This window comes from Muntiacus reevesi, chromosome 8, assembly GCF_963930625.1.
Source record: "Muntiacus reevesi chromosome 8, mMunRee1.1, whole genome shotgun sequence".
NCBI lineage: Eukaryota > Metazoa > Chordata > Mammalia > Artiodactyla > Cervidae > Muntiacus > Muntiacus reevesi.
The window spans coordinates 49,465,680-49,484,959 of record NC_089256.1 but is presented as its reverse complement, the minus strand read 5'-3'; the positions used below and the strand labels follow the sequence as shown (position 1 = coordinate 49,484,959).

At 40.6% G+C, this 19,280-nt stretch overlaps 1 protein-coding gene across 1 annotated transcript; it reads left to right on the top strand.

Annotated features, from left to right (window-relative positions):
- The first annotated feature begins 10,569 nt into the window (after positions 1-10,569).
- On the top strand, positions 10,570-15,479 carry TM4SF19 (transmembrane 4 L six family member 19). The gene is made up of 6 exons (XM_065942803.1): positions 10,570-10,586; positions 11,931-12,132; positions 12,539-12,616; positions 14,589-14,758; positions 15,010-15,193; positions 15,414-15,479. The coding sequence occupies exons 2-5, from the start codon at positions 11,953-11,955 to the stop codon at positions 15,188-15,190; spliced, it is 609 nt and encodes a 202-aa protein (XP_065798875.1). The 5' UTR covers positions 10,570-10,586; positions 11,931-11,952; the 3' UTR covers positions 15,191-15,193; positions 15,414-15,479.
- The last annotated feature ends 3,801 nt before the right edge of the window (positions 15,480-19,280 follow it).

Sequence of the window (19,280 nt, the reverse complement as noted above, 5' to 3'; positions counted from 1 at the left end):
CCAAATTGTGAATATTCTTGCTGTGTTGTACCCAGTTACTTTATATTGATACTGCAACTTGAATTGGGGAGGGGGCGGTGGGACATTTGGGGTGGGGGAGGGAGGGGAGTCTTTCAAAGACATCAGCTCACTGTGCTGAGAGAGGGACCAAACTCAAGGAAACCTCTGATCTATAAATTCAACTGCTGCATTTTTTTATAAATACATGTAAATGTCCTGTTGTAATATTTGATCTTGGAAATAAAATCAAAAACTTTTCAGTATTAGTTTTTTTGCATTACTGTTTTTGTGAGGTGAGACTGGGTACTATTGATACTTCTGTTAGTATAATCCAGGTTTGGTTGCCCTCATGTTCTCATGTTGAGGACACTAGTGTTTACTGACAAAGGTTCGTTCATCATTCCATTATCAAGGGTGACGTTTGTTAGCTGCTTCTGTACGCTTACTTATATGTTGAACATTCATGATAAAAGCTCTATGAACGTTGGCTGAACTGTTCATGAAATTGTTGGGTTGGCTAGCCTTGTAAGGAAAGTAAGGTTCTATATTTGACATTGGCAGTCCAGTGAATACGTCACAGTACTTCAGTTGCTCAGTCGTGTCTGACTCTTTGTGACCCCATGAACCGCAGCACGCCAGGCCTCCCTGTCCAACACCAACTCCCGAAGTCCACCCAAACCCATGTCCATCAAGTCGGTGATGCCATCCAACCATCTCATACTCTGTTGTCCCCTTCTGCCCTCAATCTTTCCCAGCATCAGTTCAGTTCAGTCGCTCAGTCGTGTCCAACTCTTTGCGACCCCACGAACCATAGCACGCCAGGCCTCCCTGTCCATCACCAACTCCAGGGGTCCACCCAAACCATGTCCATCGAGTTGGTGATGCCATCCAACCGTCTCAACCTCAGTCGTCCCCTTCTCCTGCCCTCAATCTTTCCCAGCATCAGGGTCTTTTCCAATGAGTCAGCTCTTCACATCAGGTGGCCAAAGTATTGGAGTTTCAGCTTCAGCATCAGTCCTTCCAATGAACACCCAGGACTGATCTCCTTTAGGATAGACTGGTTGGATCTCCTTGCAGTCCAAGGGACTCTCAAGAGTCTTCTCCAACACTACAGGTCAAAAGCATCAATTCTTCAGCTCTCAGCCTTCTTTATAGTCTAACTCTCACATTCATACATGACCACTGAAAAAACCATAGCATTGACTACATGCACCTTTATTGGTAAAGTAATGTCACTGCTTTTTAATATGCTGTCTAGTTTGGTCATAACTTTCCTTCCAAGGAGTAAGCGTCTTTTAATTTCATGACTGCAATCACCATCTGCAGTGATTTTGGAGCCCAGAAAAATAAAGCCAGCCACCGTGTTCACTGTTTCCCCATCTATCTGCCATGAAGTGATGGGACCGGATGCCATGATCTTAGTTTTCTGAATGCTGAGCTTTAAGTCAACTTTTTCACTCTCCTCTTTCACTTTCTTCAGGAGGCTCTTTAGTTCTTCCCTTTCTGCCATAAGGGTGGTGTCATCTGCATATCTGAGGTTCTTGATATTTCTCCTGGCAGTCTTGATTCCAGCTTGTGCTCCCTCCAGCCCAGCATTTCTCGTGATGTAGTCTGCATATAAGTTAAATAAGCAGGGTGACAGTATACAGCCTTGACATATTCCTTTTCCTCTTTGGAACCAGTCTGTTGTTCCATGTCCAGTTCTAAGTATTGCTTCCTGACCTGCATACAGATTTCTCAAGAGGCAGGTCAGGTGGTCTGGTATTCCCATCTCTCTCAGAATTTTCCACAGTTTATTGTGATTCACACAGTCAAAGGCTTTTGCATAGTCAATAAAGCAGAAATAGATCTTTTCCCGGAACTCTCTTGCTTTTTTGATGATCCAGCGAATGTTGGCATTTTGATCTCTAGTTCCTCTGCCTTTTCTAAAACCAGCTTGAACATCTGGAAGTTCACGGTTCACGTATTGCTGAAGCCTGACTTGGAGAATTTTAAGCATCCCTTTACTAGCGTGTGAGATGAGTGCAATTGTGTGGTAGTTTGAGCATTTTGGGGGATTGCCTTTCTTTGGGATTGGAATGAAAACTGACCTTTTCCAGTCCTGTGGCCACTGCTGAGTTTTCCAAATTGATGGCATATTAAGTGCAGCACTTTGACAGCGTCATCTTTCAGGATTTGAAATAGCTCAACTGGAATTCCATCACCTCCACTAGATTTGCTTGTAGTGATGACCCACTTGACTTCACATTCCAGGATATCTATCTCTAGGTGAGTGATCACACCATGGTGATTATCTGGGTCGTGAAGATCTTTTTTGTGCAGTTCTTCTGTGTATTCTTGCCACCTCTTCTTAGTATCTTCTGCTTCTGTTAGGTTCCTATGATTTTTGTCCTTTATTGAGCCCATCTTTGAATGAAATATTCCCTTGGTATCTCTAATTTTCTTGAAGAGATCTCTAGTCTTTCCCATTCTATTGTTTTCCTCTATCTTTTTTCATTGATCGCTGAGGAAGGCTTTCTTATCTCTTCTTTGGAACTCTGCATTCAAATGGGTATGTCTTTCTTTTTCTCCTTTGCTTTTCGCTTCCCTTCTTTTCACAGCTATTTGTAAGGCCTCCTCAGACAGCCATTTTGCTTTTTTGCATTTCTTTTCCATGGGAATGGTCTTGATTCCTGTCTCCTGTACAATGTCACAAACCTCCGTCCATAGTTCATCAGGCACTCTGTCTATGAGATCTAGTCCCTTAAATCTATTTCTCACTTCCACTGTAGAGTCATAAGGGATTTGATTTAGGTCATACCTGAATGGTCTAGTGGTTTTTTCCACTTTCTTCAGTTTCAGTCTGAATTTGGCAATAAAGGGTTCATGATCTGAGCCACAGTCAGCTCTTGGTCTTATTGTTGTGACTGTATAGAGCTTCTCTATATTTGGCTGCAAAGAATATAATCAATCTGATTTCAGTGTTGACCATCTGGTGATGTCCATGTGTAGAGTCTTCTCTTGTGTTGTTGGAAGAGTCTTTTCAAACGAGTCAGCTCTCCTCATCAGGTGGCCAGAGTATCGGAGTTTCAGCTTCAGCATCAGTCTCTCCAATGAACATCTAGGACTGATCTCCTTTAGGATGGACTGGTTGGATCTCCTTGTAGTCCAAGGGACTGTCAGGAGTCTTCTCCAACACCACAGTTCAAAAGCATCAATACTTTGGCGCTCAGCCTTCTTTGTAGTCCAGCTGTCACATCCATACCTAGTCACTGGATAAACCATAGCCTTGACTCGACGGACATTTGTTGGCAAAGTAATGTCTGTTCTTTTTAATATGCTGTCTAGGTTGGTCATAACTTTCCTTCCAAGGAGCAAGTGTCTTAATTTCATGACTGCAATCACCATCTGCAGTGATTCTGGAGCCCAGAAAAATAAAGCCAGCCACTGTGTCCACTGTTTCCCCATCTATCTGCCATGAAATGATGGGACCAGATGCCATGATCTTAGTTTTCTGAATGCTGAGCTTTAAGCCAACTTTTTCACTCTCCTCTTTCACTTTCTTCAAGAGGCCCTTTAGTTCTTCCTCACTTTCTGCCATAAGGGTGGTATCATTTGTATATCTGAGGTTATTGATGTTTTTCCTGGCAATCTTGATTCCAGCTTGTGCTTCCTCCAGCCCAGCATTTCTCATGATGTACTCTGCATATAAGTTAAATAAGTAGGGTGACAATATACAGCTTTGACAATATTCAGGGCAATGGGTAGGTAGGGATGTCATATCTGAGACAGACTGGTGGATCAAGCAGATTTTGTGGAAAAATCATTTGGGATGTGTTCACTGTGGCACTTCCAAGTGCAGGTGTAGTACAGCATGTTGAACACATGATTCTGATGCTTGAGGAGAGGTGAACCGAACTGAAGAGATTTTAGAAATCATCAGCGTTACAGATGAAGTTTAGAGCCATGAGAAAGAATGAGGTCACTAGGGAGAAAGAGAAGATGGCCCAGAACCCAGGCCTAGAGATTACCAACATGAAGAGGCCCAGTCTAGGTGGTGTGACCCTTGAAGGAGGAGAAACACCAGAGTGAACTGTCAAGTGAGCCAAGAGTGAGAATGTTCAAGAAGCATCTAGTCACCAACTGTCTAATTCTCTCTAGGGTCACCTGTTCAATAGACAAGAAATCATTGGAGACTAAGAACAGTTTCAGTGTGGTATTGGAGATGGAAGGTTGAGTATTTGTTACATTTTTATACTAATGAAGAAAAAAAGGGGGAAAAATCCCAAACTTCCTCTTCAATGAACTGGTATAAATGGCAATTCTTTCAACATTTCTTATCTTCCTTTTTTTCCTCCCTCTCCAATTAAGGAAAATGTGCTTCCTTATTTAGTCAGCTGTCAGTGGAGGCTGGTACCCACCCACAAGGAAGCTGATGAGTCTGTCACTCTTATTTGGGAAAGACTGGCTTGATTGTAATATTTTCCTTTTCCCTTCTACCAGTGAATTGCATCTTCTCAACTTCCTCTGTTCCTTGCTCAAATCCCACCTCCAATCGAGGATAGAACATCTATTCTGTTTTCGAAAGCCTTTCAGCCTTGGGAAGACTTTTATGGCATTAGGCAAATAGTTTTCCCACCCAGGCCCCATTAATTTGTGCCCTCCCTGGATTCCCCTTTGCTGCTCCATAGAAGTATCACCAACCAAGGAGTAATTAGTAGCTCTGCCTCTAATAGAACCAGCTTCAAATATTATTAACATATCTGCAAAAAGATAATGTTTAGTTCTGTCATGGCAGTGACCAGGACTCTGTGACCATAGAGGTCTTACCAAAAGGGAATGAAGAATTTGACCTAAGCTGGCCTTAGTATAATTGTTTATAGCAAGTATATAGTTTCTAAAAGAAGGGTCTTGTTCATAAGATTAATCATTGAATTATTTGTCACAAATTTACCCAAAGGAACAAAGACTTAAACTGCCCTCACCAGCCCAAACTTAGGTGTTTAGGTTAGTTTAAGTTTAAGGTGTTAAAGTCAAATTCCAGCATTTTCCTTTGGGAATACCTAGGACGGGAAATGCTATGTCATAGTGTAGGTGAATATTTCATTTGGTAAATGATATTGCCAAACAGTTAACCAAAGTGGTCATACTAATTTACACTCCCACCAGCAATGTTTCATTCCAATTGCTTCACAGTCTTACCAATATTTTTAATTTAAGCCATTCCAGTAGGTGTTTGGTAGTATCCATTGTGGTTTTAATTTGCCTTTTCTTAATGAGTTAGAGCTTTTCATATACTAATTGGCCATTTGGTGATCCTTTTTAAGAAGTGTCTGCTCAAGTCATTTGCCCGGTTTTTACTGGTTTTTGTCATTTTCTTCACTGGTTTGTAGGAATTCTTTATAATTCCAGGCATGATACATTTGTCAGATATATATATTGTGAATGTTTTTTCCTATCTGTAGTTTGCTTTTTCACTCTCTTAATGTCTTTTGAAAAGTGGTTCTTAAGATTTTAAGTTCCATTTATCAGTCTTTTTCTTTATGGTTCCTGCTTTTCATGTCCTGTTTAAAAAATCTTTGCCACTTTCCACTTCATTTTTACTTACCTATGCTGTTTATATGCCTCTTCCCCCACAGCTGAGATGCATGAGGGCAGGGGCTGCTGTATCTTACTCTGCTCTGTAGACTCAGAATCTAGCATATAACTTGGAACACGGTAGGAACTCAGGAGTCGCTTGATTAATGAATTAATTCATGCACTGACTGGAGTAACTGCACAGAGATTCTACTAATGATGAAAACAATACTGAGAAAACCCTTGGTGCATATGTATGAGGAGAAAAATTATGTTATTAATATTCCTTTAAACTGTATATGAGCTTTCTATGCTTTCTATGAAATTTCTGCTCATGCAGATGTATATGTGCCTGACACAAAAACTGGTAAACCACTCTGGGAAAGTTCATTAAATAGGATCCAGTTTCCATTTTCATGATAAAAGGGAATCATTTAGAGCCCAAGTGAATTCTTATGTCACCCAGAGAATTGAATTTTGATAGAAGATACTAGGCTGAGGACTCACAAAGCTTTATTTTAAGAACAAGCATTATTCACCTTATAAAACGCATTCACAAACTATCTCATTAGATCTTTACAACAGACCTAAAGCAAGTAAAATAAGTATTAGATTAGCTTCATCATGCATATGAAGAAAAATTTGACTTGCTCAATTTGACTTGCTCAGAGTAACAGTGAGTGAGTTTGGGGAAATGATCCTATGTCATCTAACTACACTCTATAACCCCACACATTGATGTTTGAGATTTTTTTTCCCCAACCCAAATTCCAACTAGCTTCTTGGAGTCAATGCTAAAGTGCTTTGGCATCTAAGAGATCTGGGTCTCAATTTCTGCTACAAATACCTATTAGCTATGTGAACTTGCATAGTTCACTGATCCTCAGTAATAATCTGGGCCTCAGTTTCTCATTTACAAAATACCTATCTTACAAGTTTATTTTGAGAAATAAGAGGCAAGATTCCTCTCATGGCATAAGATGCAAGCCCTCTCCTTTTCTTGGGTTTCAGCAAAAGGATTTTACATACAGTGTCTGTTAGAACATTTCATGAAAGAAAGTGAAAGTTATTCAGTCCTGTCCGACTTTTTGGGAAACCATGGACTGTAGCCCGCCAGGCTCCTCTGTCCATGGAATTCTCCAGGCAAGAATACTGGAGTGGGTAGCGGTTCCCTTCTCCAGGGAATCTTCCAAACCCAGGGATCAAACCCAGGTCTCCCGCATTGCGGGCATATTCTTTACCATCTGAGCCACCAGGGAAGCCCACGAAAACCAGAGTGGGTAGCTTATCCCTTCTCTAGGGGATCTTCCCAAGCCAGGGATCAAACTGGGGTCTCCTGCATTACAGGCGCTGAGCTACCAGAACGTTTCATAGTTAGGCAATTAAAATGATTTGATGGCAGACTGTCAGATATCATTCAGATTTTAGAAGGTATTTCTGTTCCGAACCAGATGGCTTATCTAACAGCAAACACTCTGTTATATTATTAAAATGGTGGTACAAGATGATGGTGGCCTGGAGCTTGAAAATTGGAAGGTTAAAAAGCTATTAAAGGAAACACAGCAAAGAGCAAAGTATGGAAGGTGATAAGGAAAAAAATGATGGCTACCCTGCTTGGTGCTGTTTTTTTCAAAGAGCTCAAACTTTGCAGAGAGTGAAACAAATATGGGCAGATAGTGTGTGAAGCACTGTTGCCGCTTGGGAAAGAGGGGAGGCTAAGATATTTCCCACGGGTACCATCCTCTGACTCACTAAGATATTTTAGCTCATGAGGCCATGCCTCTTGGTTCCTTTCTTAGTGTCACATGAAAATGAGCAGAGGGTGGGTCATCAGGAGAGGGCTCTTCAAGAAGAGGAAATCTTCCTTTAGGAAGACCTGTAGGCAGTGTTGTGGGGGCATGTCTCCACACCATGCACCCGCCTGGGTGATCTCCACATATAAACAGTGCCTCCTTGGCCCTCTGTAGGAGTCCTGAAAGAACAGTCTGCAGTCCAACCCTGCAGGAGTCCCAGCTGAGGCCACAGGAGTTTAAGCCCACTCTGAACACGGAGCCCTTTTCTAGGTTCTCTCTCTCTCATCCTGATTCTTGTCACTGGAAGCAGGTAAGCAGAAATGAAAGGGCCCAGTGAGGGGGTGGCCAGCTAATAGTTTGGTCTAGCTTTTAAGAGCACGAACTTCTAATCCAGAGGATACCTGCCTCAGCCACTAAGCTCTGTGTGACTTCAGGCAATTTAACATCTCTTCGCCTCAGTCTATCAACTTCAGACCTTTACACATGCTTAGAATACTTTTCCCTTCCCAACTTTGCCCATCTAATACCTTGTTGTCAAGTTTTAGCTTGGATAGCACTTCCTCCAGGAGGCTCTGCATTGCGTCTGCAGGCAGGATCAAGCAATCCTCTGGTGCTTCCATCACACCTTCAGTTGGACAGTTCTGCACAGTACTTGCTCATTGCCTGATTAGTGTCCCCACAGACTTTAAGTTAGTCAAGAGAAGAGGTTGTCTCTTGTTCACCAGTGTGAACAGTGCCTTGGCAGACAGTGGTCACTTAATGTAATATTTGACTGATGAAAGAATGATAAAAAGGCTGGCTAAGTAATAAGGTAGATCTAGAGACACACAGAATTTACAAGCTCTTCTATATGACTTAACTGATCACTTAAAACTGTTACCCAGACATCTAGTTAATGAGTTGTTCACTTACTCCAGATCTCAGTTTAGATCAGGACCTCTCCTAAAGCCTGGTTGTAAAGTTTTACCTTATGACCCAGCTTGTCTCTTCACATATCAAATTAGCCAAACTCTTTGCTAATCTCCTGGCTCACATTTGTGGAAGCATTTCTAAAAATATTGTGATTTCTAGAGGAACAAAATCAGAGGGAGGAAGTGAAATTCAAACTGAGCCACTGCTCTGTGGCAGCAGCAGTATAAGTGCTTTTAGCAGAGAAGTAGGACATGCAGGATCCTCTGAATCCCACTCATCCCAAAGGCCATGCTCAGTTTAGTTTTCCTCTGTGTGTTCATATCTTTTCCTTTCCCTTATTTATTTATTTAGCTGCACTGGGTCTTAGTTGCAGCACGTGGGACCTTTGATCTTCCTTGTGGCATGAGGGATCTTTTCAGTTGGCCTGTGGGGTCTAGTTCCCTGATCAGAGATGGAACCTGGGTCCCCTTCATTGGTAGCATGAGGTCTGAGCCACTGGACCACCGGGGAAGCCCCTAGTTTCCCTTCTAAAACTCCAGATTGGAAATACGGCCATGGAAGAGATTAGGGGTTTGTCCATGTCAGTGATCTATGTCTAGACAGGCCTTATTACTCATAGCTGGAATGATTCAAAGGCAGCTGAAGGCATTCCTGAACAGAAGTTTCTCCCAGCCAAAGAGCGTGCCTCCAAGTCCAGCCACACACCAGTCCTTTCTTGGGCCCCTAACAAAATGTCAGTCATCTGGGAGGTGCGTAGGTTAACTTGCTAACAGCCTGGATTGGTTAGTTCACCCTGGATTGGAGACACATACTGAGAACCTGGCGGGAGGCTGCATCACAAGCTGTTGGGGGTGAGGAGTTGTTACTTTACAGGTGCCCTATCTCCTGACCACAAACCTGGAGAGGAAACAGCTGGTACCATATCAGCTTGGAGGACTACTTCAGGAAAAGATGGCTCTGTGGTGGTCCGCTGGGGGACGGCGTAGGGGAAGGGACACACCATCCCTCCTGATCCCTGGTGCCCCACCCCCCCAGGCCCCTTGTATCTCTGGGGAAAGGGCCACTGTTCCTCCATATCCTACCCCCAACTGCTCCAACGTGTGCCCCACTCAGATCCACAGAGATCTGAACTTGCTTTCATCACGGACAAATTATTTTGCTCACCGTGAGAAACATGGCTTACAGAGCAAAAACCCAGTGGAGAGGGCACATGGTGAAGGCAACTCATCCCAATAAAATATTAGCAATTGCACTGGGAAATTCCCTGCTGGGAGGAGCTGCTGAGATGTTTGGGCTCTGAGATTAGGGGAAGTAAAGATCACCAAGGACTGTGGAGGCTGGGGAATGTGAGAGGTGGGGGCTGACAGCATAAGAGCACCCCACCCCTTCAGCCCCACCCAAATGGCCTTCTCAATGCTGTGTCTAACACCAGTTTCTATAAAAGATGAAGTCTGGACAAATAAAAAAATCCTAGGCTAATTAAGGTGGTTTATTTTTAATTAAGTTCATAATTTGTAAAACCATTTTTAAAAAGGTATGATAAAATTAAAATTTAGGATAGTCCTTCCCAGGAAGTACTGGAAGATGATAGTAATATTTCTTAGTGGCAAGGATCCATTTTATAAACCAGATGTGTTTACATGGATGTTGTTCAATTATTCCACACAATTAGTAAGGGCAAATATATACATTATGCTTAATTCTGAAATATTTATATTTAATTATATGTTTATATGTAAAAGAGAGATTGGGGTGGAGACTCTGATCCACACATATTTTCTGATTATGAGCAAAGTTCTCTGTTAGGAGAGGAGTGTCCAGAGCCTTAAGTTGAGACAGACATGTAACTGAATTGCAGAGTGGCAACAAACCACTTCTTAGAGATGACATGGTATAGGTTTTTTCAGATTCATACTGACCTGAGTCTACCAAATACTACTAGTCCTATTCTAATTCATATACATAAAAAGTTCACAGATCAGCGAAAACTTAAAAGGGAGAAATGGCTAAAATAACGGTGTAGAGGAGGCATTTTTCAACCTATCTGGACACAACATATTAATTTTTAATCAATTTTATTGATATATAATTGAAATATAAAATTCACAAATTTTAAGAGTAATTTGGTGAGTTTTGTCAATATATGTAGTTGTGGTATTCACCAGAATCTAGATATAGAACATTTCTGTCACCTCAAAAAGTTTCCTTGTGTCCCTTATATTAATCCCCTCTTTTGTTCCCAGGACCTGGCAACCACTGATCCACTTCTCATCACTAGACTATAGTTCCGCCTTTTCTAGAAGTTCACATAAACAGAATCATACAGTGAGTAGTTTTCTGGCTTCATTCATTTAGCATGATGCCTTTGAGATTCGATGTTGTTGAATATATCAGTAGCTTATTGTGTTTTTGTTTTGGGGGGATTTTGGCTATGCCGCATGGCTTGTGGAGGAGTCTCAGTACCTTGACCAGGGATTGAACCCAGGCCACAGAAGTGAAAGCTTAGAATCCTTAACCACTAGGCCACCAGCAAACTCCCCTGAATGGTAGTTTTGAAGAGCAAAAATTTTTAATTTTGAAGTCGTTTTTCACTTTTTATAGATTGTACTTTTTGTATTCTATCTAATAAATTCTTTATCTAATCCAAAATCCCAATGATTTTCTCCATTTTTTTTTTTTTTTTTTTTGGTAAAATTTGAATTAGGTTTTAGATCTATGGTCCATTTCAAGTTAAATGTTGAATATGGTTTCCAGTAATAGGCAAAATACATATTTTTTTTTTACATATGGATTATTCCAGGATCATTTGTTGAAGAGACTCTCCTTTTCCCACTAAAATATCTTTTTCAAAAATCATTTGATCGTATGTGTATAACTCCATTTCTGAATTCTCCAGTCTGTCCCAGTGGTCCATATGTCTGTGTATACCATTACTTCACTGTGGGATTACTACCGCTTTATTTGTTTTAAAATCACATGATATAAGTCCTCCAACTTTGTTCTTTTTTTCAAAATTGTTTTGAAAAATCTAGGTTCTTTGCTTTTCCAAGTAAATTTAGATTCAGCTTGCCAATTTCTACAACAAAACTCTAGTAGGATTTTGACTAAGGTTACATTGATATTGAGTCTTTTGATTCGTGAACATGTTATATCTCAGCATTTATTTGGGTTTTATTTTTCTCAGCAATGTTTTATAATTTTTAATGTAGAGGTCTTGCACAGATTTTATTAAATTTATCTGTATTTTCTATTAATATTTTATGCTATTGTAAATGTTCTTTTAAATTTTATAATTTATCATTGCTTATATATAGAAATACAATTGATTTTTGTGTATTTAATTTTTTATTTGGTAACCTTGCTAAACTCACCTATTCATTCTAGTAACTTTTTAATAGATTCCTTATAATTTTCCATGCAGATAATCATGTTACCTGTGACTAATGATATTCTTCTTTCTTTCGTATCTGTGGCTTTTGCTGCTTTTTATTTTCTTATTGCACTGGAAAAGATCCCCTGTACAATGTTGAATGAAAGTAGTGACAGTGGACACCGTGAAAATGACAACTTTCAAAGCAAGAGGATGACACCCTGCCCTGTGCTCTGGGGGTTTCCCTACCTGTCAGTCCCAGTAACAGAGCTACATGACCCTCCTTCCATTGGTTCCAGGACACTGTCCTCTCCCTGTGTGATGGCATGCTCACGGACCTGCTCCCGCATTCTGGGGCTGAGCCTCGGGACTACAGCCCTGTGTGCTGCTGTGGCCAACACACTGCTCCTGTTTCCTAACTGGGATGTGACCTACCTGTTGAGGGGCCTCATTGGCAGGCATGCCATGCTGGGCTCTGGGCTCTGGGGAGGAGGCCTCATGGTAAGTGTCCAGGGTTCCCTGAGTGTGAATTCCCAAAGTGTCCCTCAGGAGTGGAGCAACGAAGTCAGGGTGAGGGAAGGAGTTTTGTAATTTCTTGAAAACAAGTTTGAACTAACAAACTGATTGTGAATCTATAGCAATTCCAAGGGATAGAAGACCCTAGGAAGACTGATCAAAGTTTGCTGGATTTTGGACTAGGTAGGCTGGGTGTGAATACTGCTGTCCATAGAATCATACCAGGCTAGTCATTCAAAATTGGGTCCTGACAGCCAAAGCCAAACCCTCTGGGAAATACAGGATAACTAAGTCCAGGTGAGATGTCCAACCACTCCATTTCAACCCTTAGGTGGCAGTTAGAGATGTAAATTACCTAATCTCTTCTTAACACACATCCCTCTTCTCCTAGGTGCTCATTGCAGCTACCCTCATCTCCCTGATGGGCTGGAGATATGGCTGCTTCAGTAAGATTGGGCCCTGCTGTAGGGTAAGAACCCAATTCTACTCTTCTAAGAGCTAGAATGTCCCCACATTCTACAACTTTAGAGGCATAGTGATGAGGCAATTTCAGTTTTGGGGTATGAAGTCAGGTTCTGACCATACTTCTTAAAAGTTCTAAGCTCTTGGGCAAGGTTTCTGAACCTGAGGTCCTTCTGTTAAAATGAGAGTTAAGAGAATCAAGTCCAGGGAGTGTTAATGAACCATGAATGTCTACACATTTGTGGGGAACTGTTCTTTTAAAATTTATTTTATTGAAGTATGGTTATTTACCATGTCCTGTTAATTTCTATAGTACAGCAAAGTGATTCAGTTATATATGAGCTGTTCTTTTTTTTTTTTTAATTTTTATTTTTCAGTGGGTTTTGTCATATTATTAGTTTTAGCCTGTTGAACAATACAGACATGAATTACGTTCTTTGTAGTCATGTGTCATTGATAGAAAATTTCCTATTTTAATTTTTTTTTTAGAGCTGAAAGTCTCTCCAGAGATCTGATGACTAGATTCTAGTCTAATATCTCCATTTCACAGAAAATGAAACTGAGGCCCAGAATAAATGTGCACTTTATTAATTACAGCAGCATCTATATATATTTGAAATATCTCAGTACATAAGTGTATAAGGTGTATTGCTCAGCCTCAGACACATGAATCTGTGTCCTTTTTACAGTAAATCTACAGTCTGCTTTGATATCTACAACCCACATGTTGGGAACCCCGCTGATTTAGAATTACATGTTAAAGAATTAAATATAAACACCCATATATCTCATTCACTATCTGTTCTCAGTCATGTCTGGTTTTCCCCTAGGCAAGTGGCCCTTAGACTTGAATGCGTGCATCAGAATCCCTGCAGGCTGTGCTAAAACAGAGATTGCTGGCACCCCCCACCCTGAGTGTTTCTGACTCCATAGGACTGGGTTGGGGGAGGAGAATTTGCATTTCTAACAAGTTTCCAGGTGATGTGATGTTGCTAGGGACCATATTTCCAGAACCACCATCCTAGGCTTATGTCAGACTAATTCATCTTGAATCTTTTAATTTAAGTCAAAACTTAGTATGCACCTTTCTTTAGCCCCTCCTGAGTTTTAAACCAGCTTGACATCAGTGGGAAAATGACTCTATGATTCTATATAAAAACTATATATGGTTTCTGTATATATATATATATGTGTGTGTGTGTGTGTGTGTATATATATATATATACACACACACATATATATGTTTTTTAAACTTTTAACATATGTTCTTTTGGAAGGTGAAAAAGAAATCTAGTACTCTGAGAAAGAAACCAATTTGGAAGTTAGACTCCTGCCAAGGAAATAAACACGTTACTATCTTTTGGGAGGGAAATGAGTGGTGCACAGACTAGAAAAGTACAATGACAGAACTCAAGTCATTTCAGAGTGTAAGCTCTGACTTGGTCTCCCCGTCTCTCTGTCTCTGTCTCCCTCCCTCCCTCCTTTCCTTTCTTCTTCTCCCTCTTCCTCCCTTGATTAGAGAAAGAGAGGAATCATGGATGGCAGCTTGGAACTTTTGAAAAAATATAGCCTTCCCTTAAAAGGGTTGGAGTGGGGCTTGGATAACCAGTCTGACCCTTTAAGCCAGAGGCTGAATGACTGCAGCCTGAGTGTACAATTTTTGATGCCAATCTGCTGAGAAGCTCTGAAGAGTCTGTTGAGTCAGGCTGAGCCTGCTGCCTGGTCCAGGTGCCAGTGTCTCCCCCTCCCCCCTCCTGTTCCTTCTTTCCCACCCCCTCCTGGCTCTACTCAGTGACCCCTTGTCAACCAACCCTACCTTGGTTATGTTTTCAAGGAGGTGCTGTGGGTAGAATTATCCCCATGACTGGGAAAAGCCTGAGCACCAGAGAAGTAAGACTTGTCCAGATCGTCCCACAAGTCACCTAGTCACCGAGTCATGACCCCATCTCAGGCTCACTGTTTCTTCTCTCCTTGTGTAGATGCTTACTGCTCTGTTGTCAAGTGGCCTGGCTTTGCTTGGAGCCTTCATTTGCTTTATCACTTCTGGAGTAGCCCTGAAAGATGGTCCTTTTTGCATGTTCGATGTCTCACCCTTCAATCAGACACAGGCTTGGGAACATGGTTACCCATTCAAAGACCTGCATAACAGGTAAATGGATGGAAACTTGGATTTGCAGTTTTTCGGAAAGAGAAAGACACACACATGGACTACAAACCCCTTTTGGTCATGCACTCTAGAATCCTGCTTCTCTGATTCTTAGAAAATTGCAAATACAAAAAGAGTCACCCTCAAAAGTCTAATCCTACGACCTGAGCTGAGGGTGAATCCAGGTTTCTATTGAGGTTGCTTGGACTCTTCTTACTTATTCCAACCCCTGGTCTCCTTATTTTTGGGGACAGGAATTATTTGTATGACCATTCACTCTGGAACTCTGTCTGCCTGGAGCCTTCTAAAGCTGTCGTTTGGCATGTGTGCTTCTTCTCCACCCTTCTGTGCATCAGCCTCCTCCAGATTCTCCTGGTGGTCATTCATTTCATCAACAGTTTCCTGGGCCTTTTCTGCAGCCTCTGTGAGAAGTGACAGGTAATGCCCTCTCATACATAAGTGTTTTTATCATGTGCTGCCTTGAACCTTTCCTGCAAGAGAGGGTACGAATTATAAACAAATTTCCCTTTAGGAAGTCATGTGGTAATAATAACATTGATTCCTTGCATATATACTGACTGATACAATGCATTTAAAATCAATTACTACAAGATGATATAGTAATAGAAGAAATAGTTAAATCATTATTATTTTGTAGGAACTTACAGTCCATGAAATGTCCTCCAGCCATGATCTCATTTCAGCTTCTCAACAGCCCTGTAAAACTGGCCACATGTTAGAGATGAAGTGGAGGCTCCTAGAGGATAATGGACTTGCCGCCCAAAAGCACTTAATTAGGTTCAGGAAAAGTCAGTACCGGAGTCCCTACCTTCCAAATTCAAGTTCACCAGCTTATTAATAAGACTGAATTTTGTGGCTCCCAAATTCATAGGTTGATGCTCTAGCCTTCAATGTGACTTTGGAGATAGGACCTTTAAGAAGCTAACTCAGGCTGAGTGAGTGAAAGATGCTCAGTCATGTCCAACTCTCTGTAACCCCATGGACTGTAGCCTTCCAGGTTTCTCTGTCCATGGGGATTCTCTAGGCAAGAATACTGGAGTGGATTGCCATGCCCCTCTCCAGGGGATCTTCCCAACCAAGGGATCAAACCCAGGTCTCCTGCATTGCAGGCGAATTCTTTTTTTTTTTTTTGCAGGCGAATTCTTTACTGAACAAGCCCCCAGGGAAGCCCTAAGCCTTAACTTCAGTTAGATGGGGTCATAAGAGTGGGACCCTAATCCAGTTAAGACTGGCATCCTTATAAGAAGAGGATGAGACAACAAGTACATGAAAAGATGTTTAATATTACTAATCATCAGGGAAATGTAAATGCAAACCATAATGAGATATCACCTTATATCTGTTAGAATGGCTATTATCAAAAAGGAAAGAAAGAACAAATGTTAGTGAGGATGTGGAGAAAAAAGAACTCGTGCCCTGTTGATGTGAATGTAAACTGGTGTAACCACTATGGAAAACAGTTTGGAGGTTCCTCAAAAAATTAAAAAAAGGACTACCACATGATCCAGCAATACCACTTTTGGGTATTTATCTGAAGCAAACAGTAATACTAATTCAAAAAGATATCTGCACCCTCATGTTTGTTGCAACATTATTTTCAATAGCCAAGACATGGAAACAATTTAAGTGTCTATCAACAGGTGAATGGAGGGCTTTCTTGGTGGCTCAGTGGTAAAGAATCTGCTGGCAAATGCAGGAGACACGGACGGGTTTGACCCCTAGTCCTGGAAGATCCCACATGCCCAGGAGCATCTAAGTTCATCGGCACAACTATTGAGCCTGTGCTCTAGAGCCTGGGAGCCCCAACTATTGAGCCCATGTGCTGCTACTACTGAAGCCCAGGTCCCCTGGAGTCCATGCTCTGCAATAAGAGAAGGACCACAATAAGAAGCCAGCACACTGCAATTAAAGAGTAGCCCCCACTCATCGCAACTAGAGAAAAGCCCACACAGCAACAAAGACCCAGCACAACCAAAAAATAAATAAATAGATGAATGGATAAAGAACTTATAGTACACAGACGCAATGGAATCTTCTTCAGACATTAAAAAAAAAGAAATATTGCCATTTGTGACAACATGGATGGACCTAAGTGAAATAAGTCACACAAAGACAGAGACCATATGATCTCATTTATATGTGGAATTTAAAACAATAGCCACCAAACCAAGTTTATAGATACAGTGACAGACAAGTGGTTGCCAGACATAGGGTTGGGGAGTGAGAGAAATGGATGAAGGGAGTCAAAAGGTACAAACTTCTAATTATAAAATAGTTAAGTTATGGGTATGTAATGTACAAAATGTGACTACTAATAATATGTATTGCATATTTAAAGTTGCTAAGAGATCTTTAAAAAATTTTTTGTAACTAATATATGGTGCCAATGTTAACTAGAATTATTGTGGTGATCATTTTGTAATATATACAAATATCAAATCATTATGTTGTACACTTGAAACAAACATAATGTCATATGTCAATACTATAAAAATGACAATGTAGTATATTTCCAGAATAAAAGCATGATTAAGCTTCAGAAAGTTTATTCACCTATAATAATAGGTTTAAGAAGGAAAAAATCCTAATGATTTTCTTCATAAAGTCTGAAAAGGCATTTGATAAAATTCAACATACATTCTTTACATCCCATTTCTTTTCTTAATTAAAAAAAAATATTTATTTGACTGCACTGAGTCTTAGCTACAACCCGAGGATCTTTGTTGTAACATGCATATTCTTAACTGCGGCATGCAGGATGCAGTTCACTGACCAGGGATCGAACCCTGGCCCCCTGCATTGGGAACACAGAGTCTTAACCACTGGACCATCATGGAAGCCCCTCAACATACGTTCTTAATAAAAAACTCAAGAAAATGAGAAGACAGCTCCCTCTTTATCATAATACAACATAACTATCTCAACTTAAAAGTCAGCATCATGCTTAATGGAGGACTACTAGAAGCAATCTCACTAAAGTTCTAAATAGATGATACTCACTATCATCATTATCATTTAATATGGTTCTTGAGGTATTAGTCCAAGCAAGTATTCAAAGGTCAATTAACAGATATAAAATAGGAAAGACGGTGAAGTTCTCATTATATTTGGACAATATGATTGCACATCTAGAGCACTCAAATTATATTACAAAGAATAAGAATTTCATACATCTAGGTACAAAATAAATATACAGAATGAAACAAACAGTTAACAGACATGGAGATGGGGAAATCCCATTTATATTAAAAACAAAAAGAAAAAAAAACCTAGCTACCAACATAACAAGAATGTGAAACACTTTTTTATCTTTTAGTTTCTCTTTATTTACTTACCCTTTGGCTGCACCATACTGTGTGGCTGCGAGAACCTCATTTCCTGTCCAGAGAGAAAACCTAGGCCCTTGACAGTGAAAGTGAGGAGTCCTAACCACTGGGTCGCCAGAGAATTCCCAAGAATGTGAAATATTTATTGAATAAAACTTTAAAATATTATTGAAGGACACAAACTTGCATATAAATGTATACCATGAACTTCAATAGGAAGACTTAACATCATAAAATATGAATGCCCTTTAATTTATAAATTTAACAAGATTAATAAAGTCACCAATGACATTTGGTGGAAAAGGATATGGAATTAGATAAGCTGGTTTTAAAGTTCACATGAAAAATGAACAATCTAGGATAGCCAGGAAACTTCTGAAGGAGAAGGCAATGAGGTGGGACTATACTAGATATTAAAAGCTAATGTAAAACTACAATAATTAAAACAGTGTGGTACACTAAACGAAGTCCAGAGATAGAACTAAATATTTTTGAGCATTTAGTATATGCTAAAAAAAGATGTGGGAAAAAAAGAAAGTAGATGATAAACCAGATCTGTCTCTCCATGGGAGCACAGAGGAAAAGGCCATGTGAGGACACAGCCAGAAGGTAACCATCTGCAAGACAAGGAGAAAGGTCTCAGTAGAAATCAATCTTGTTGGCACCTTGATCTTGGATTTCTAGCCTCCAGAAAATAAATTTCCATTGTTTAAGCCATCCAGTCTTTGGTATTTTGTTATGGCAGCCTGATCTGACTAATCCACCAGTGTTCAGTGCATTTCAGTAAGTGGTGTATACTGAGTAACCACTGTGTGCTCTACGCCTGAGACATGATCCTTGCCTTTGGGCCTGTTCCTGTCCTTGAAGAGTTCATTGTCAGGTTAGGGAAACACATCGTCTAATAATTTGAATGTCATATGGTAAGGACCATGTTAGAGGTCAACCCAGGAGTAATGAGAGATTGAGGCAATCTGTCAAGAGATGAAGGAAGGCTTCAGTCATGTCTGAACTGATTCTTGAAATGGTTAGCCCATTAAAGAGTGAAGGGAGCATTTTCTCAGCTGAGGAAATAGAATGCTCAAAAGCATGGAGGTGAGACACTTGATGGTGAGGGTGGAGACCTGTGATGCCACAGCTCCTTCAATGTGAAATGCAGAAAGCAGAAGACCTCCATATCT

Bases quoted from the DNA above. Each gene is read 5' to 3' on its own strand.
- TM4SF19 (XM_065942803.1), top strand. From the start codon at position 11,953: ATGGCATGCTCACGGACCTGCTCCCGCATTCTGGGGCTGAGCCTCGGG. The intron at 12,133-12,538 runs GTAAGTGTCCAG...CTCTTCTCCTAG, and splicing joins TCTGGGGAGGAGGCCTCATG to GTGCTCATTGCAGCTACCCT. The intron at 12,617-14,588 runs GTAAGAACCCAA...CTCCTTGTGTAG, and splicing joins AGATTGGGCCCTGCTGTAGG to ATGCTTACTGCTCTGTTGTC.